The 21,340-nt window shown below is 40.5% G+C and overlaps 2 protein-coding genes across 2 annotated transcripts in view; one reads left to right on the forward strand and one right to left on the reverse strand.

The window, feature by feature from the left end:
• LOC113019455 (deleted in malignant brain tumors 1 protein-like) overlaps nucleotides 1-21,340 on the reverse strand; it is a 616,212-nt gene that overhangs the window by 84,571 nt on the left and 510,301 nt on the right. The window lies entirely within an intron of this gene.
• On the forward strand, nucleotides 80-20,601 carry ttc39b (tetratricopeptide repeat domain 39B). Its single transcript, XM_026163211.1, has 19 exons — nucleotides 80-478; nucleotides 11,913-11,947; nucleotides 12,084-12,188; nucleotides 12,296-12,427; nucleotides 13,911-13,981; nucleotides 14,083-14,150; nucleotides 14,720-14,784; nucleotides 14,875-14,980; nucleotides 15,673-15,738; nucleotides 15,828-15,936; nucleotides 16,127-16,194; nucleotides 16,271-16,330; nucleotides 16,572-16,733; nucleotides 16,832-16,923; nucleotides 17,054-17,174; nucleotides 17,293-17,404; nucleotides 19,100-19,217; nucleotides 19,333-19,449; nucleotides 20,458-20,601. Exons 1-19 carry the CDS (start codon nucleotides 440-442, stop codon nucleotides 20,552-20,554), a joined length of 1,743 nt encoding a protein of 580 aa, XP_026018996.1. The 5' UTR covers nucleotides 80-439; the 3' UTR covers nucleotides 20,555-20,601.

The following is a 21,340-nucleotide window of genomic DNA, read 5'->3' on the forward strand; positions in this document are numbered from 1 at the left end:
CCATTAATAAACACGAGCCCCCCCCTCCTACACACTTAATGTGCCCCCGCCCCGTGCTCACATGTAATCTGCGCCTCTGCCTGATCAGCTTACACAAACACTGGCCTCCTCCGTTTCCTCCCTCTCTCCTCTCCTCCTTCATTTCCTCCCTCTCTTCTATTTTCTATGGGCGGAGAAACGGAAATGTGGGAGGTGTGTTTTCTCTCCGTGTTTCTTTCACGGAAGAGAGCAGAGGCAAAGAAGCGCGCCTGACTCAAGGACGAAGCGGACCTACGGCGATAAGAATCAAAATAAACGGAGCGCAGAGGAGCAGAAGGAGATCCGTGCGCAGCCGCAGAGGAGCGGAGGTTCGGCTGCAGCTGTCATGGGACTCTGCCCGTCCTCGTAGCGGAACCAGGCGACCCGCGGACCAGAGGGAGAACAGGCACCGGGAGCGGACATGGCCCACGTAGGCAACGGAGCGGCCGCAGAGGAGGAGGTGGGAGCCGGAGATCGCATTTAACGCACGCATTTCCACTGACATGTCCACAGTGCGTGATGTAACCAGTTATTTGTGATGATGTTCCCACTTTGATCTCATATACCTACATCACGTGAGCTACATCCACCAGGCTGTTGAGGGTGTTTTAGTCTCTCTGTCACATCAGAGTTCTGGAAAGGACAGATTTTACACCTAAACTGTGAATATGATATCAGAAACTGGTTAGGCGTTAAAAACACACACCTTTGTTTGGCTGGAAAGCATAGACTGTATTAAAAGATGGCCACAGCTATGGCTTTGGCTTCAAAATTGGTGTTTTGGCCGCGACCATGCTGGATTTTTGCAGGGACCTAAAAGGGACGTGTTGGTAATAAAATGCTTTGAAAGGCGCAAGCAGCACAAGGTTCAGCATCTCCAATTAGCTCGAGTGAAACCTAGCAAGCAGCCGTCATTAAAAACAGTGGCCACGCCCCCTAGCATTAATATAGTTTGAATAGGTGAGTTATATGAACATTTATAACCCTTTACAGTTGTTATGAAGGTCAAATTTAGCTGCACAGCTTTTTCTTTCAATTTCCACTGTATGTTTTAACATTAGAGTCTCACTTTTCTGAGCCAGCCTCTAGCTGACGTTAGAGGAACTGCAGTTTTTAGCACTACCTTTCTTTAGCTCTGAATGTTGATGTGCGTTAAAACACAAAAAAATAACCTACTGCTACTGTGCTGCTAGAGGAGAAAGCCTTATGTGGTATATGTGTTGGTAGCTAGATATGTGTACATATAGTGTGTTTTATCACTGTATAGTGGTACCATTTCTAAATAATGCAACATAAACGCGTAGTCCTTATTGGTTTCTGTCAGGTTTTCTCATCTTTTCACCACGCCTGTCTATATTTCTGTTGAAATCGACCTTACAAAGCCTCCTGTAGTATTTCAGTGAGACTTTCATTTTTTCCTATGTTTGTGCTTCTATAGTCACCACAGACTGTATCCATGGATGCAAAATGAACTCCCAACTGACCGTAAATAGATCCTAATCTATACAATTCTCCAAACATACAGTGCTGCACGCATGTAGGGCAGCTGAGTTACAGCAAAACCCATCATCACACCTATTCCAGATCCGTTTTATTTACAATGATTACTCACAGGGGAAAAAACAGTTTACTTTGAACTGAACTAAATGTGCCGCAGGCTGTGGGGAGTGAATTTGGACTTTGATTAAGTGGTAAAAGTAGAGGACAGGGGTGTGCACCAAAGGGCAATTCATTAATAAATATACAATGCAGCACAGTAACTTTTCATTTTATCTTGATCGCCATCCTTGAGCAATGTATGGGACCATAGATCTGTCATAATATGGGATTCTCACTGAGCTCTGGATGTATTTCCTCAGTTATGTGTAGAGCTGTGGAGGCAGCCTGCTCATTATTGGATTTATGTCTCAGCGCTAAGTGAGCTGATAGTATTGGTTCACGTGTCTGCATGTGTGCACAGCTTCATGTAAATGACAGCTCTGATTTCAGCTACAGGCTGCCTCCTGCATTGTAAACACAGGAAATATCAGGTTTTTTTCTGCACTTTCACACCACCACATTCATTCAAATTCACATTCAAACTAGTGACAAGATAACATCAGTGAGCTGAGGAAGTCAAAATGTTCACAGTATGCTAACTTTGTCAGTGGTAACATGATGGGAACCGAGTTCCCAGGTTTAATTTTTAACCTTTGTTTTCACTAAAGCCAGTCCTCCACCCTGACCCTCCCTGGTTCACACTGTTCAAATGGGGAGTGTCGCAGTACAGCTGTAATGTAGAAGAGAGTTCATCAACTGGTTTGTCATGGTGTTAAAGGATATTTTGAGGTTTTCTAGTTTAGATGACAGGGTTCAGCAGGTCTGTATACTGGATATATGGCTGGGCTGTAGAGACCATCAGGTGTTCTTTGGAAGCAGCCATTCAAAATCATCTCCACAAGACACTAGACACAAAACCCAGCAATAGGCACAAAAGACCCCCAAAACAGAAACGGAACCAAAAGAAGTCTCCATAAACTCTTAAAATATCCTGAGAAAGTGGACCACCAAGAGAGCTGTCACTACTCGATCTGTACCGGAAACCCAATCCGTACCATGCATTTTCGACAGGCGTGTACTTCCGCTCGAAGCATTTTACGATAGTTACAGGTCAGAGTATCTGTTAAGGCAGGGGCAGGGAACTCCAGGCCTCGAGAGCCGATGTCCTGCAGGTTTTAGATGTGTCCTTGATCCAACACAGCTGATTTAAATGGCTAAATTACCTCCTCAACATGTCTTGAAGTTCTCCAGAGGCCTGGTAATGGACTAATCATTTGATTCAGGTGTGGTGACCCAGGGTGAGATCTAAAACCTGCAGGACACCGGCTCTTAAGGACTAACGTCCCCTACCCCTGTATTAAGGTGTTAACAATAATAGGTATCTCTTAAAATGTGTGCGATAATGAAACCTTTCTATATAATGTAGACAAAAACAAAGACAGTTATAAATCGGGTCTACAGGATCCGTACCACGCATGTGCAGATGTTTTCTTATTCTTCTGTTTCATTTAATGGCAGTTTGTACAAGGATACCGCCACTTGCTGACCGAGCGAATGAACCCTATTGTAAACCGGAGTAGCGTCATTATTAGGGATGGGTATTGATAAGATTTTCACGATTCCGATTCCATTTTCGATTCTGTTTAACGATTCGATTCTTTATCGATTCTTTTTTTTTTTTAAAAGGAGAACACTAAGGTCGATTATCTTAGAACTTTGTTTTATATCTTCTCTTTGAACAAGATAGAAATTGAGGAGTAACATGGCCTTACAAACCCAACAGTGAGATCTTAAGAGATCCAGCCTATGGCTCTTCAATGTGGTGTCACAGGGTCCCCAGGAAAAAAAATGTAAATGTAAAATAATAAAATAAATGTTCTTCTGTAGCAATAACAAAGTATAACATAAATTGTTCTGTGACAATTACACAAGAATATCCAGTAATGTCCCTGCCTACAATTAAACACATTCACTTACCGAAAATCGGGGGCATCTGCTGTGGCAAATGGGTGCAAGGCTTTTACCACAAACTTAGTCACTGCTCGGTGACATTCGTCTGGCCTGAAAGGAGACGCTACCGGTAGACTGCAGCGACAACTGCCAGCATCTGAGCCAAACTCTGTCTCTCTCATCATGGTCACCTAAATGCACAGTAATGGCAGGTTTTGTAATAAGGCAGATCGCGCTAACATAATATGCACTGTTAGTTGATTATTTACCTGCCGCATTAACGGGAGAGGACGTGCAAACGTTACCGCTGCTGCTGGGTTGAGATTCACGAGTCCGGAGCGGAATTAAAAACACGACATTCATTTAAGGTCATCGCGTGTTTTGTGAGCAAATGCTTTTGCATATTCATAGTGTTTCCTCCCTTAAATGAAATATCTACTTTGCAAGTATTGCAAGTTGCCCTGTTGTCATCCGTTCTCGTAAAGTATAATCAAACTTTTGAGCGTTGAGCTTAGGCGCCGTGTTTCCTGTCAGGTAAATGACGCTCCGCAACGTGGTGACGTCATTCGGGGCGACTGGAATCGATAAGGGAATCGTTTGTTAAAATGGCAAACAATTCCAAGGAATTGAAACAGTGGGAACCGGTTCTCAACAAGAACCGGTTTTCGATACCCATCCCTAGTCATTATAAACGTGTGTTAAACTTGATTTAGTGATAGAGTGTGTTCATGCTTGTCTGTGAGGAGAGGATTGTTGGAATAGTGATGATGATGTTCGCTATCACTGTCAATTGTCAGTAAACACTTAATCTGGCGGATGAATCTTCACGTGACATATTACTAAGTCAGTATTATTAAGTCTGTAATTAGGAGCCATTCTTCTTATTTTACGGCGCTGTTGTTCAATCGGGGGAACGCTCTCTGTTGAGTAGAAAAGCACGACTTTGTTTGTATACGGATTATCCATTGTTTAAATGTCCCGGGCAGTCGAAAAGGAGGCAGAGCTGTTGAGAAATGCTAGGAGCTAACTGGGCGCTAACCGTGCCATTCAAATACATTAACCGTCACAATGTTGGCAAAGAGAGGAAGTGACGTAAGATTCACGCATCATGGTACACATCGGGTTTCCGGTACAGATCGGGTAGTGACAAGCGCTAAAGCATGCCAAGGGGGCTGAAGGGCCACTGGGATATTTTTTGAAACTCTGTACTAACTTCTATTTAGAGATGTTTCAGGGTTTCGTCAAGTTGCTATGTGAAGAGAATTGGAGACGTCTAGGAGTTCAGTTCAGCGCACACACTAAAGAAAGATTTTTATGAGGACTTTCACTTATTTGCAAGTTTGGGTATCTGCAAGGACTTCAGCAAAACTAAAAATCCAGGGGGATTTTAGTAGGATATTTATAGGTCCATGGCTCTTAAGCTCCCTTAAAACTACTTGTTTTGCTACCAGATGAACTTAGCAAGCAGGACACCCAATTAGCCTCCATAAAGCCTTTTTACCTGTTTGTCTCTGAAGAGGTGTCAAGGATTCAGATGGAAATGACCATTTTCCCCGATAGACCCGCTGCAGACATTAAGGTTGATGACATGGGTTGGTTTTTTCTGTTAAGGCCCTCTTGCGTCACACCTCAGCCAGTCATTTCCTCATTTCAGCTGACAAATGCTCCTGTGTTCGACCCCTTCAGCCTTGACTCATCCTAATACAGAGGAATTCAGCTGACTTTCGCTCAGCTCTAAATAATGTGAGGCGAGCTGTTTTTATTTAAAAAACACTCAGTGAAAGGGTATTGCCTCTGCTCAGACTGAAACTACTAATCATGTCAGTTTTGGCATGTTTGCTGTGACATTTGACTGTCTGTGAATCCAGGATCTTAAGTTCATCCTACCATGCAGTGCACACACCCAAAGGCGCGACAGGAATGTGAGCAACGCCAAGAAAACACAGATCAGCTCAGTCTTATAGAATATAATGCACACCTTTCTCACAGCCAGTTAGGAAGCCTGACTGCTGAAGCCCTCCTCAGACAACACAGAGGCTTTTTTTTTTTTACAGATACTCGCAAAGTGGATAATTTAATTTGTGCTTATTTAATTGAAGCAGTAGGTTGTCCAGAGAGCAGATTTTAGGAATCCCAGAGGTGAGTTTGGCAATAATGCAGGACCAGGAGGAAACACAAATCCCTTTGGAGTTGTGTGTTCCTCTGGTGGTACTATGAGAAAAAGGGAGGGTTCAAACATGGGTAAAAAAAAAATGGGAGTAAAAGTGGGAGAATTCAAAAAGAATAATTACAAAATACCAAAAAATGAAGAAATATAATTCAGATTCACTAGTTTATATGAAATGTATTAATTTGTTATTAATGGCATCTGGTAAGCCTAAGTACACCTCAGATCCCGTAGTGGTTTGCAACCAGTTCAGTTTGCAGGATGTGGTTAAGAAAACACACTCTCTGTCTGCTTTCTGTTCCCCATGTGAGGTCAGAGGTCAGGGAAGATCATTGTTAACTCCAGGTGTCACAGATTTGGTTCTGGAGGATGTAAGGGAGGTCCGAGGCTCCGATGGGGCTGTGAGGACGCTCCATAGGCGCTCCTCGAGTGCAGCCGGGTTATTTGTGCGTTGGGTAATCGGACACAAGTTGCAGGCTTTGACTAATTGATGAGGAAGCTGCTGCAGTCACAGGAGACGCGTCTCTGACTTTGACCTCTCCTGCTCTGTAACATCAAACAGAAGTGACGCAGATTTTTCCGAAAAATCTGGTTTTTGTTTGATTGTAAATATCAGAAAATCCCAACATGATTAAAGTCACCATTACATCTTAATAAAGTCAAACAGTGAATAGAAAGATAAAAATATTCAATGACTTTTATATCTCGATTGTTTCAAACGTGTTCAGAAATCCTGTGTCGTCCTATCGTTGAAGTTTAGTCTGTTTGTGTCTCTCTGTGTTAGTGTTGTGTTACTTTGTAGTTACGTTTTGGTTGTGTTTTTTGTTCCTGTATTTTTACCTTTTATAGTCGTTTTCTGCCCATTTTGTAGATTTCTTTACCATCTTTTTGGTTTTCTTCATTTGTTCATTTCATTCTTCTGTGATCCCTTGTGCTTTTTGATACTTGTTTTAATTATTTGTGTAGTCATTTAGTTTCTAGTTGTGGTTATTTTCAGTGTTTAAGGCTTTCTGTCTTTTTTTTGTCTCTTTGTGTTTGCTTTGTGTGTTTGCAATACGCTGGTATCTGGTCTGCTGGTATTAGTTTGACTTCTTTAACTACCAAAGTATAACAGGAATAAAAAGCTATAAAATAAAATGATGCAACTTCTAAATGAGCTTTTAAACTCAGTTTTTTATGGGTTGTTTAGATGTACTGGATCATATTTCTTCCAAATTGATCCCAGCCTATAACAATAACAATATTTTTTCTCTTTATGGTCGAAAAATTAATATTTAATGGTTAATCTAAATATAGTTGTTAAAAAAGCCACTGCTGCCTGTCTGGATGCCTGGGCGTAGCCACCTTTCTCAGGTATGATATGGTGGGTTAGGTTTAATGACTTTCACGATTATTAGGCTGTAAAACTGGCGATGACTCACACCTCTTTAATACACTAAATGGTTGTATGTTCCTCATCTGTAGTCTCTGTTTTCTACAAAGCTATCTGGCCCAAGAGAGTTGCAGCTATAACGGCTTCAACTTTTCTAGGAAGTCTTTCCACACAAAGCCTTTATCAGCTGTAGTTACAACAGTGGTTCCCAAACTTTTTTTGCTAGGCTCCCCTTTGTTTTACAAGAAAAATATTTCAAAAAAGGCCTCTCTGTGCAAAATGGGTTTAAAAACATAAACAGCTGTGGGATACTGTTTGTCCGTGATTTGAACCGAGGGAACAAATCGTGGCAGGATCCAGCCTGAATGTTTATTTGGTATCCTGCCCGGTGACTTTACTGGGTATAAGAGCTAACATCTCCAAAATGTCAGGAGTAGTTAGTCATTACAACAAGTGTTTGTGAACTAAAAATCAAGAATGTGGGATACTGTTTGTCTGTGATTTGGAGAGCCCAGTCCGTGCTCGTGACGCAGGGGAAACCAATCCTGCAGGGGAGACCTACCTCGGCACTTGTGCAGGTGAAACCAAAGAGAAGATTTGCTTCACCATATTTTCTAGTCTTTGGCTTGGAAGATAGTTTGTTTGGAAACATATTCAGCGATGCTTCACCTCCTGCTTTGCGTTTCTGTGGGCGCCCCGTGCTAGCAGTGTCCAAGCGTTGTTGTTTCTTTTTTTGCTTTTTTTTCCCCCCATTTCATCCCCCCCCAGCCCCACACTTTGGCAAGGTCTGAGTTACAACATAACCAGGTCTTATTCACTGTGATCGCTAGCTGTTCCTTAGCCATGAATGTCGCAAACAGACCAAAACATTGACAGAGCGAGAGGGGAATGCCACACGGAGCATCTGCTGGAATGAAAAGAGTTAGGAAGCAACGTCTGTTTGGATTCACACATTTTTACTTTTGGACTTTTCCAGTTTTGTGAAAATATTCTGTTGACTGCAGCCGGCCTCCTCCTCCTCCATCATCTGCTACATTTTCTCCACCTCACTTTCAAACAGAGAAAAACTTGCACATAAAATAACACTCGGTCCATAATTCAGCCAATAAAAACTTTCTACATACTCTGATCATTTTGTCAGTTTTTTACCTCATTTTGATTTCATCTTTCTACATTATACATACATACTTTTTTACCTTATTTTGATTGGGGTTTTCCTCTTTTTGGGGGTTATTTTACATTGTTTGCTGACATTTTGCTTCTTGCTGCTTTGCTGCTTGCTTACATTTGCTTTAATTCTTTTTGTGGGAATTTTGTTTCTTTTTGATGGCATTTTACGTGTTTCTGTTAGTTTTTTGGATATTTTTCTTTGCATCTATGTTTGTGGGAATTATGCTCTTTCTGATAGCATCGTTTCTGTTTTTTGTGGGCCTTTTATGTCTTTTTGATTGTGTTTGATCTTTTTTTTAATGTACTTTTAATCATTTTTAGTTTCTCCATTATTTCATTTCTTTTTCTGGTTGGTTTTTGGCCTCTGTCATGTTTGTATTTGTTGTGTGTGGTTAGTTTTGTCTCTTGGGCATTGGAGGTAATTGATTCTCTTTGTGTGGTTTTGTTTTTAACTTAAAAAGAAACTTTTTACAAATGTTACTTCTGAAGGGATTATGTCTCGTATTTTAGTAATTTTCTGCCTCCTATTATTCTTCTGTGTTCTGTCCTGTGTCTCGTTTTCCATTGTTTTCATTTAAAGGCCTCTCTCTCAGGGTAAAAGACACACACAGGGCTGTAGTGAGTTATGTAAACATGTCAGAAAAATCAGACTTGAAGCTGTTGCCTGCAGGAAGAGTCACTCCGTAGAGTTTGTAATTCTTGTAAAAACCATTTTTAACCTTCAGGGATGCTGACACTCAGCACATGTTAATGTCCTTTATTTGCTCCTGTGCACATGTCTGATCGACACGTCTGATATACTTGCATTACTTTGTTGTTTCATTAAAAATTCTACCGTTAAATTTAAATGAGTCAAAGCGTGAAATGTGGTGGTTCATGGTTATTTTCTTTTTTACTCGTGTATATATTTTAATTTTTTTTCTACTTTTTGTGCTAATCCCGTCTTACTTATTCCAGTCTTTCTTTTTCTTTTATTATCGATGTTTGCTTGTCCATGATTTTGACTTTTTCTCTTTTTTTGATTTTGTTTTTTTCTTTTATTCTATATTTTTAGTTTTTTCTGGTTGTCAGTTCTGATTATGTATTTTTTGAGGCCTTCATTATTTTCAGTAATGTGTTTTTGTGCTGTTTTTTTTTTTTTTTTGTTGCGGTTTGCTTGCAATAAGAACTTTTTCTGCCTCTTTGTTGATGTTTTATTTTTTGTTCTTGTGAATTTATTAAAATTTATTTTTCTTTCTTGTCAATTTGTTTCTTTGAAGCCATTTGAACTCTCAGTAAATATGCCCTCAAAACAACATAAAATAACCCCCAAAAAGAGGAAAACCACAATCAAAATGAGGTAAAACACTGGCAAAATGAACAGATCCACTTTTAAAGTCTTTTTGTACTCATTTTTATTTTTTCACCTTTGTAGTAATTTTTGTTTCTGCTGAATGTTTTTGTGATTATTTTGATACTTTGTATTTATATTGCTTTTAAGTCTTTCTAGCTGTTTTGCTTTTTTGTGGTTGTTTCTGTGAGTGTGTCTTTAAACTCATTTGTTGCTTAACTTCTTGTGTCTTTTCTTAGTACTTGCACGTTAGGCAGGCCTCTTCTCTTTCTGAGTTTAAAACGCTTCTTAAAACATATTAAGAGGTTAACTCAATTTGTTTTAACATATTTTATCTTATTTTTTTATTTTACTTTTACTTTGCTTGTGCTATTTGAACAGCACTTTGTGAATCCTGGTTTTATGTGAAAGTGCTTTATAAATAAAGGTGGTATGGTACTTTATTGAAGTTTAGCACTTTTATTTATTTGTTTATTTATAGGTATTTTCTTCATGTCTCTAATTCCTGCTTTTTTCTTTTACATACCTTGTCTGTTTACTAGTCTTGCTTCTTTTTGGGGTGTTTTTGTGTCTCTGTATATTTGTTTTCACTTCTTTATGTTGTCACTTTTTGTTCTTTTCTCTTTCCAAGGCTTTTTTCCACATTTCTATGATATTTTTGTGTTCTTATTAACTCACAATGATTCACTTTTTGGTTCTTTTCTTTTATATATTTTTGATTTAAATATATGTTTTGTGGTTAGATGGGTCACAGTGCTCCAATGTGGAGCAGTGAGAAGCTGCTGCCTGCAGGCAGAGTTACTTTACAGCGCTGACTGCAGCTGCACCCTATTATGTAAGGAGCCACTGTGTAGCTATTATTAGCCTGCTGCTGACATGCTGTGTAAATGTTACTTATGTAGTGTGGACACAAATCTGTTTACACCATTACGCACATATATGAATCCTTATATTTCATAGTTGAGACCTCTGAAGTGTTGCAGTCGTGCTTACACGTGTAGATGTGTGTAAAAGTGTTTTTGGATTTATGCTAGAAATATTGTCTTTCAAACATCTGGAGTTTCGAACCTAATTCTAGGGTTCAGGTCTTAGCATTAAGCAATGGGCAGCAGTTCCTCTAACAGCAATCTTCCCTGAATCGCTGACTGCATTGAAATGAATGGAAAACCTTGAATTAGCCTAATGAATTAATGCTCTGCAGCATGATTGTTATTACTCATGTTAAGCCATGTATGACCCTTGTGACCCTTATTAGCACTGCAGGTATTTACTAAAATATAAAACACAAATTCCAGACTTCAGAGAAACCATCTTACACTGAATGATGGAAACGCTCTGAACTATTCATATTTTAATTTCTATGGCTGCTTTCTCGGGGCTGTAACACTTTACAGCATAGTAACTGAAAAGTATAGGAATATAGGGCATTCTTGGAACACGCCCCGCAAACGCTGAAAAGTCTCAGTAACACAAACAAACGAAAAACCTGAAATTCAGGAATAATCCAGGCACTCTCGAATAGCCCTGGGAGGTCCATAAAACTGACACACTATTCCCCCAAAACTGGAATAACTCTGAAATTTGTGCAAAATCGTGAAAAGGCAGAAAAATTGCAAAAAGTTTGAAAAGCTCTTACAATTGTCAGAATATTTATCATAAGTCCTGTATTCCCTTGATTACTCAGGAATAAATCTCAAAGGCTTTTTAAGAGGAAGCCCTGAATTGTGACAACTCGAGAAGTCACTGATAACAATTTGGAAAATCCAGACACCTTAAGCTTCGAAAACTCTTGAATAACTCTCAAAAAGTAGTGTCTGAAAGGTTAAAAATAAAAAAAACTGGAATAAATTTACAAGACCCAAAAAATAAATAAATAAAAATTAAATAGAACATTGCCTGGATAGTCGGAAATAACTTCATTCTACACTAAAAATTTAAAGCAGTTCGATTAAACGCAAACTACAATTACTTAACAGTCAAAAGACTCTGGTATTATTTTATAGGATATAATTCAGACTGAAACCTGATGGATTCTTTACATCACTTTGAAGAATGAGATAAAAATGGTTTTCTTTTTGTTCCCAGCGTGTGTGGCGGTGAATGAATAGTTCGTGGTTCAGTTCTGAAATGACTCCGATGGTTTCACAGAGCCCTCGAGTAGGTCAGAGTCATGGCGGCGTGGTTCAGGATTCGGGTCATGTAGCCTTCCAGTAATTCCCGAGCAGTGCAAACTTGTTGCTGATTACACACATTGTACAAATGAAATGTGGTGCTTTAGAATCGCGTCCAATCAGACGTCTCACAGGCCTTTCTGTCACCTGGAGGAGGATGCTGAGAACTAAACTCTGTGTTTGTGTGTGTTTCAGGACAGCTTCGAAGATGCCTTTGATCGGATACCTGCGTGAGTACATGCACACACATGCACACACACACACCTGCAGCGCACAGACTGAGTGTGTGTGTGTGAGGATCGTTTCCTGTGTATCTTTCACTTTTAGTCACGCTCTGTGCTGACTGCTGGTTCTGCCTTTGTGTAGGGCGGGTAACATGGATCTGCAGACTGCCATCCAGGAGACTCAGTGTGCTCTCAACCTGGTCCTCAACAACAAGTTTTCTCAAGCCCTGGATCTCCTCAAACCATGGTAACCACAGCAGTCGTTACCTCGCGCTGCTTCGTTACACCTCTCTCTTTCTCTAGTGTCTGCTGGAGTCGTAGCTCCCTGTTATTAATGACTGCTGCTGTGCGCAGGTGGAGAGACAGCATGTACCACGCTCTGGGATACAGCAGCATCCTGGTGATGCAGGCGACCATGACCTTTGAGCACAGAGACATCCAGACTGCCATGGCAACCATCAAGGAGGCGTTGCACACCTGTCAGAGGTGAGAGGCAGGAAAACATGGTCTTCTTCCTGTTTATAGCCTTAATGTTTCTGGGCGAGGAAGCTTTTCAGTCCATTCGCAACATGTAATAACGTAATGAAACAAACTGCGGTACGACCACTGTGGCTGCAAAAAGATTTCTGAGGCTGAAAAGTCTGGAAAAAGTGACTCATCCTTCAGCCCTGAATTGTCCAGAATAATAAAGAAAATCAGCAGCAGATAATTTCATTTTCTTCTCCAATTCTGGCGCTGAATCAGAGATTGTGTGTGCGCAGTGGCACTGCAGTGAGTAACTGTATGAATGGTGACCGGGCTGTGTGGCTGCATCATAATGGGCACGTTCAAGTCTGAAAAGTGAAGCCAGTGCTGAAGTGCCTTAAATACACATTCCTGTTCGCGGCCTGCAGGAAGCAATAGCTGTGGTTTCAGAATAACATGCAGCTTAAAGAACTCTGACAGAGCAGTACGCTTGCTGTGTGGCTTCTGAAAACACTTTCCCAATGAACTTATGGGCTTCAGTTATTAGTTTCAGGTCATATTAAATAAAAAATGTATCCATTTTGTAATTTTTTGTTCATTCTAAGTTTCATGAAGGAGAATTATCGAAGATCTACTCACTGGCTGTTGATTTGACAAGTTGTTATCTAGATTGTCAGGCAGCCAGTCCCGAACACCAAGAAGTTCAAGGTGAAAACGCTAATCTAATCTCCAGGCTTCACAAACTAATGGGTGACGCCACAGTGGCTATCTCCGTCTTTTAAGCCATTTATGATATTAGACAGCGGTCCCCAACCCCCGGGCCACAGACCGGTACCGGTCCGTGAGTCATCTGGCACTGGGCCGCGAGAGTTGAGGCTCGGGTGTGAAATTTATGGTTTTTATTGGTTTTATTAGTTTTTCTCGTTGTTTTTTTAGCGTTATTATTGTTAACTCTGTTTCCCTGGGTCTTTTCCCATGTGTTATGAATAAATCTTCCTTTTTTGTACCGGTACTGGTTTTATTTTGTTGTATTTATCCGCAACACCTAAAAGGCCGGTCCGTGAAAATATTGTCGGACATAAACGGGTCCGTGGCGCGAAAAAGGTTGGAGACCGCTGATATTAGATATTCTAGAATATTATATATACCGTAGCTTTGTGTTCCAAAAATGAGGGAGAAAAAATATGATTTCAAAAAGCTATATCACAATCACAATCTATATCAAGCAATCCTGTCTCTGTAGGGGAAAGGGAAAATGATCCTCATAGTGTTACAAGAAAACACTCAACAAAGGTTCAGTAAATGGGAATACCCACAGGAGGTTTTTCTACTAATTGTTTTATTGCAATTTTATACTTTATATACTTTTAGTTCTTCATCTCAAAGTCTCTTTCAAATGAGAACAATTAGGCCCCCATGCACAGCAACGTTTAATGTCATCTCAAACTGCAACAGTAGAGACTGGTTAAATATGAGATTTAACGTCTCCTCGTTGTTTCTCTAGGTTCAGGAAGAAGAACTCGATGGTCGGATCTCTGTCCGGGCTGATCAGCAAGCAGTCCAACCTGCAGGAAGGTTTGTAAACACATGCCCACACATCACTCCACTGACGTCTACAGAAAGTGAAGAAAATTTAGAGAGCTGGAAGTCAGTGTGCTGCATTGGTGTGTTTGCAGGAGAGATGCACGCAGAGCTTTGCTACGCTGAATGTCTGCTGCAGAAAGCAACGCTGACGTTTGTACAGGTCAGAAATGCTGTCTGCCTTTAACTTCACCTGTGTGCCTGCTCACGTATTTGCTTTCGTTTCATATATATTTCATACGTAACCTTAGTTGAAAGCCCCTTTAAAGTGCAGTTCCCGCAGTGGCTGCTAAATGTTCCTCGTGTGAATGTGTAACAACATTAAAAGGCAGAGAACCTGAAGTACAGACGCTTTGAGTGTTAAATTAAAGATTAAAAATTGCTTCCTCATCAATCATAGCTTGACGCCAGCATTAATGAAGGGTGATTCAGGACACATGATGGGTCGTCCACTGTTTTTCAGGTTGGGTTCAGTTAAACCTTCTGGTTTGAGATGTTGCTACTGTGATGCCTTTTGTAACCTCGAGCTGAGTGTTTTCACCATCGAAAATGGATGTGATGATGAGTGAGCACTGGCTTCACTTTACACACTCGGAAACTGCATCTTTTATAGTGTGTGTGGTTAGAAGCCATTTAGGATTTGAGCCAGAATCATGACTCATGAGAAGCTTCTGGTAAGACTAATAATAAGGCTGTTTAATTATATATTATATCTATATTTCCTTTTTCTAGGATGAGAACATGATCAGTTTCATCAAAGGAGGGATCAAGATTCGGACCAGCTACCAAATCTACAAGTGAGTGAATGATCTATGGAGGAAATGAAACATTTTAAATGTATTTTAGTAGAAATATCATTGTTAACATGATTGTTATGTATTCAATAGGGACTGTCAGAATGTGCTCAATGCCACTCAAGACGTGGCCGGCCAATCAGATTCATTTAGACAGTTCGAGGGTGGAGTCAAGCTGGGCATTGGCTCTTTCAACCTGGTGAGTTGTTGTTTTTTTAATCCACAGGAGTCAGTTAATGTAGGTAAGTTTAATGCTGGTTTAATCTGCCGTAATTAGGACGATGCCGTCTCGCTCAGAATAAAGCACATCCAGTGTCCATCTTTTTTTCTCCACTGGATCATCAGGCCAGAGGGTCAAACTTTTACGGATCCAAAAAAAGGCCAATGTAAATGCTTTCTGTATTGTATATTTATCTATATTATTACTTTAATATAATCTACAAGAAATCTACAAATTTTCTTTATTAGTTGGATGGAAGCAGCTAAAACGTCCACACAGTGCAGCTGATGAAGCACGTTGGTTGGCATTTTAATGTGAAAGTACAGATAAAAGAAAAATATTAGTGAGAGTCCTATAAACCTATGAACGGCTTCATATACTTCATGTGTCCTTACACTAATTTTTTCATTAATCGAGTCAGAATCGTCACTTTTCAGTTAAACACCTCCTTTTAAGCTCTTAAGATTAACGAGAGTCCACTTCAGCCAGTTTGTTTCACAGCTGAACTGGTCGTTGGACGCACCATCACTGGCCCCACATCCTTTCTTTTTTTCTTTTTTTTACATCAATCCACAGGTTATATTGAATCTGGCACATAATGGTTCATTGAAAGCACAATTTTGTTGATTTTATTGAATGATTGATTTTAGGGAAATCTTTTTGTCTTCCAGATGTTGTCTCTCCTCCCTCAGAGAATTTTGAGGTTGTTGGAGTTTATCGGGTTCTCAGGAAACAGGGTGAGTACAAGCTCTGTTTAAAATAACATTTTAAAAACCCACTATAGGCTACACAGACAAAATCATACTGTTTCTCTATCTGTCTGCAGGGCTTTGGTTTGTCCCAGTTGAGAGAGGGAGCTTCCAGCCACAGTTTGCGGTCAATCCTCTGTGTTCTGACTCTGCTCTTCTACCACACATACGTCTCACTCATACTGGGTAGGAAACACTTTAATGTTTTTTTTTTTTTTTTGGGGGGGGGGGGGGTTCAGTCTTGGTAGAGAAACCTCAGCTTCACCATCTTAATCTGGCTTCAAATGTCCGACCACAAAGGCCTAAATAAAGCCAGAAGCATCTTCTGCTGCTTAGCAGATTAGGCAGTGAATGTTGTTGTGTTCTCTTTGATCAGGAACTGCAGAGGGGAACCTGGTGGAAGCTGAAGCTCTGCTGGAGCCATACCAACAGAAATACCCCAAAGTAAGTAAACCGCAAACAGTCGTCTAAGTAAACTCGGCCGTAACTAAATAAACATCATGTTTGTTTTTTATTTTAGGGCTCCATAATCCTCTTCTACTCTGCTCGCATTGCCGCGCTGCGAGGAAACTTTGAGAAGGTTTGTCCCTGTGTTTTCAGACCCTCAGTGCCAAAGTCCAAATGAAAACTAGACGTTTCAGCGCAAGGATTTCAGCACATTTATCAGCTAAACAAAGAAGTAAAATTGTTCTCTGTTCTACTTTATGTGGAATTAAAATGAAGTTAATAGAAATCTTTCCCTTTTCACTGGTTTTTCCCATCCCTCTGCACTTCCTTTACAAACCTGAACAGCAGGTCTAAGTGTTCTGTGTTTCTTTTAGGCTCGGGCCAAGTACGAGGAGTGTGTGAGCAGCCAGCAGGAGTGGAAGCAGATTCACCACTTGTGTTACTGGGAGCTCATGTGGACTCACTCGTACCAGCAGGAGTGGGAACAGGCGTACCAATATGCTGACTTGCTGTGCAAGGAGAGTCGCTGGTCCAAGGTAAGCTCAGAAGAAAAACAGATGTGTTTCATATATCAGGCACAGAAATGGAACCATAAAAGTCCGTGATAGTTCAATATAAAACCTGCTCTCTGCAGGCTATCTATGTTTACCAGAAGGCAGCCATTTTAAGCATGATGTCAGAGGAGGAGCTGAAGAAGACGGGGGAGAATGTTGTGGAGCTCTTCAGGTCAGCCGGTTTTTTACATGTATTTTTTAAACACCCTGAGCTGAATCGACCTATGTGAAGTAGGTAGAGCCGAGCTATGTTTAAGGCCAGGATTAGCAGTAAGACAGTGTGTGTGTGTGTGTGTGTGTAGGCAGGTGGAGGGGCTGAAACAGCGCCTGGCTGGGAAGTCCATTCCAACGGAGAAATTTGCAGTGAGGAAGTCCAGGCGTTACAAAGCTGCTAACCCCATCCCCCTGGTCATCCCTTTGCTGGTACACAAACATTCACATGCACATAATAAACTCACTACTTTGAGAGTGGTTAGTTGAGTGTGATGAACTCTGAATGAGCTGGTAGTGAAGTATAACGCACAATTGTTGTCTCTTTTAGGAGATGATGTACGTGTGGAATGGTTTCACCATCGTCGGAAAGCGAGCCGACTGTGCCGAGTCCCTGCTGGTAACCATAGAGAAGGCAGAGGAGCAGCTTCGCAATGACCCCAGTGAGCTCAACACTGCACCTCTGCTATTAGCACTACTGCTAACACTGTGTGCTGCCAATAGTATCTCATGAGAGTAAAACAGGCGTTCCACAGGGTTCTGTCCTGGGCCTGCTTCTATTTTGCTCATGTTAGTGATTTCAAGTCTGCATGTAAGCAGCTGATATTAGTATTCATGCATCTACACTGATTAAAACTCCTGAGACATCACAAAACTGTGCACATGGAGTCGGCTATAAGATGTTACCACAGCTGTTTTGTTAAGAATCTAATTACATTTAAGTCTTCGATAAAGCTTGGGTATTTTACACTCATTTGACACATTTTGTTGGAGCCTTTTTTGCTTTGAGAACTTCCTTAATTCTTTGTGTTAATGATTGAACAAGGGGTTCTAAAGAGTCTTCAGAAAATTCAGACCTTGTTGACATGATAGCTCCACACAGTTTGACAGATTTGTTAGCTTCACATCCATGATTTGAAACTGCTGTTGGACTACATCTCAAAGGTGTTCTATTGAAGAGATCTGTGAGAGAGCTGGTTACTGTGGAGGCCATTTGAATACAGTGAGCTCATTATTACAGTTAGGCCATTTATACTTGGATTTTTTTACCTGTTTACTGAAACATGTTCTAAATACATTTATATACAAACAATGTGTGAACTCTGCTGTCCACATTCAAATTGGATGAAGGGTTTATGAGGTGTGGGCAGTTCCTTCACTATGTCATTATCCATTGAGCAGATAAAAGGCCTGGAGTTGATTTGAGGTGTAGTGCTTGCATTTGGTTAAAGGAGCCCTCCATGTAGGTGAAACAAGCCGCCCTGAATCTGCAAAAACAGAAACAACCCATCTGAGAAATTTTTACAATATTAGGAGTGGCAAAAGTCTGGTACATCCTGAGAAAGAAAGGTGAACTCAGCAATGCAAAAAGACCTGGACATCCACGGAAGACAACAGTGGTGGATGATCACAGAATCGTTTCCTTGCTAAAGACAAACCCCTTCACAACAGCCAAACACGTCAACATTCTCCAGGAGTTGATATCCAAATCTACCATGAAGAGAAGACTGCGTGAAAGTAAATACAGAGGGTTCACTGCAAGGTGCAAGCCACTTATAAGCCTCAAGAATAGGATGGCTAGATTGAATTTTGCTAAAACATTTCTAAAAAAAAACCCAGCACAGTTCTGGAAAAACATTTATTGGACAGATGAAACCAAAACCAACCTCTACCAGAATGATGGTGAGAAAAATACTACGGAGGAGGAGTGGAACAGGTCATGATCCAAAGCACACCACATCATCTGTAGAACACGGCGGACACAGTGTGATGTCTTGGGCGTGCGTGGCTACAGGTGGCACTGGGACACCAGTGTTTAATGATGATGTGACACAGGACAGAAGCAGCTGAAGGAATATGAGATGTTAAGAAACATACTGTCTGCACATATTCAGCGAAATGTAGTCACATTGATTGGGCGGCGTTTCATAATGCAGATGGACAATGACTTAAAACATACAGCCAAAAAACAGCTGGTGTATTCCAGGAGCTAAATATGTTTAAGTCTCCATTCTGAATCCTTTTATCTCAGAAGGCGTTAGGTTGTCATGTAAGGTTATTACTGCTGAATAATTACTGGCTAATGAAAGGTTAGGAGCTTATGTAAATCTATGTCTAACAGTCCATCTCTCATTCAGATCCGTCAGAGTTTCACACAGATGACAGCTGTCTGGTCCAGATGTTGAAGGGACTCTGCCTGAAGCACCTGGGCAGGTTACTGCAGGCTGAGCTGTGCTTCACACAGGTGCTCTCCAGGTAACACAAGCACAGATAAGAACACAAAAGCATGCCGACGACCTTGTTTAGGCAGTTAATGCTGTGGTTTACCTTCTGAAAATAAAGATAATGCTTTAATGGGCTTTACTTTCAGTGAGGGTCGGATCAGATATGATCACTACTTGATTCCTTTCACCCTTTATGAGTTGGGTCTGCTGTATAAACAACAGGGAGACTTCCTCAAGGCCACCACATACATCGAGAACGCCAAGTAAGTTCTGCTTAAACACTCTTTATAAGCCATTCCTAAACAGACTGCTCTAACTCTGTAATGTGAAAATCTGCAGCGCCCCCAAACTTTCAGTCTTATCTGTGCTGATCACACAAACAGAAAATGAAGCATTTCCTGTTTATTTTCATTACTTCTGCCACCTGACAGCCATGCCTCCATTTATATATAATTTATAATTTATTTAATCCATTGGATTAATTGGATTTGTCTAAAATGTACATATTTAATGGAAATTCTACTGTAACCCCAATTAGAGCATGTGTTGGGATGCTGGTAAAAAGTTTCATAAAAACTAAATGTAATCATTGGAAATCTTATAAACACACGTTTATGAGACACACAAAAAAATAAATAAATTTGAAGGCATCAAAATATCTCAAAGTTGGAATAGAAATGGAAATATGAAATAATTATATTGTATTGTCCTTAACATTTTAGATGGCATTACAAATGAATTACAAGAAATAACTATTTCAGTTCTTTTATTCTTTTTATTTTATTTTAAATGACTTCCCAAGTCTCACCTGAAGTACCTTAATACCCCACCAGGGAGCTGCAGCGTACAGTTTGGGAGTCGCTGCTCTTTAGATACCTTTAAATGAACACACACACACACACACACACACACACACACACACACACACACACTTATATTCTATTTATTTTCATTCGGAGAAAACGAAAATGCTACGTCCAGATGAACAGAATCAACTTTTAGAGATTTACTTACCTGGATGATTGAGCATGCATCAAGACACTTCATAGTGTGCTTGTTGTGAAAACATTAAAGGATGCTACAGTGGAAATTTGCAACCATAACTCGAGCTGCGCAGACAGGAAAAACAGCATTGTTTATGTGGCACTAAATGCACGAGTGAGGTATTTACAGTGGTTTAGAAAAAAATACTAACCAAACAAAACATTCCTGCGCAGGCAGGATTGCGAAACGCGTGTTTATTTGAGATTCTGATTGTGTGTCATCATCAGGACGAACTACAAGGACTACTCCATGGAGTCCAGACTGCACTTCAGGATCCACGCAGCCCTTAACAGCCTCAAAGGATCACCTGCCGGCACCCCATAATACACAAAAACATGAGTCAGACTGCAGCTGTTTGTTTAGCTGGAGTGAAGAAAGAAGTGGAGGTGTGTTTGGGTTTTAAGAGGACACCTCCACCTGGGTTTTTTTTTCCTCTGAATTATGTTTTACATTTTTTATTTATTTTTCTGCAGTTTGGAAAGATTGGATTATAATTACTTGCACATGCACTTCTTCTACCAGTTAAAATAGAGACTTCACTGGTAGAGCAATGGTTCAATCAGTGCAGGTTTATCTGTAACTTAAAAACTGATACAGGCTCTTTTTGAGTCCATACGGCTCTTTCACTCAGAGACACTTTGCATAGGAGAACAACTATGAAGTCTTTCATAGCTAATATCTGATTGGACTGCTGCACTTTTTCATGTAAAAGCACAAGATAAAAAAAACTAGCAATTATATGTCAGCCCACAGGAGAGACCCAGTCACTGACAAATCGTCTTGGAAATCCAGTCAACAAGTTCTCTTTTGCAGCTCTGTGTTAGCTTCCTTGCATTTCTCTGTCTGAATGGGCCCAAAATATAAATCTGTTGTTTATGATTTCAGTTATTTATCGTGGAAGACATGATTTTCTTTTTTTTTGTCTATGAATCATAAACAGGAAGTGATGTGCAAACCACTAAAGATGAATACTAGAACACACTGTTCATCTTTAGCAGTTTGCACGTTCTTTGCCTTTTTCTTTTCCTACATGCCACACATGCACGCGACGCACAAGTGTGTCCGTGCATAAGCAATCACAGCCTTCTCACCGACTGTGGCTTAAACAGG

The sequence above is a fragment of the Astatotilapia calliptera genome, chromosome 3, assembly GCF_900246225.1.
Source record: "Astatotilapia calliptera chromosome 3, fAstCal1.2, whole genome shotgun sequence".
NCBI lineage: Eukaryota > Metazoa > Chordata > Actinopteri > Cichliformes > Cichlidae > Astatotilapia > Astatotilapia calliptera.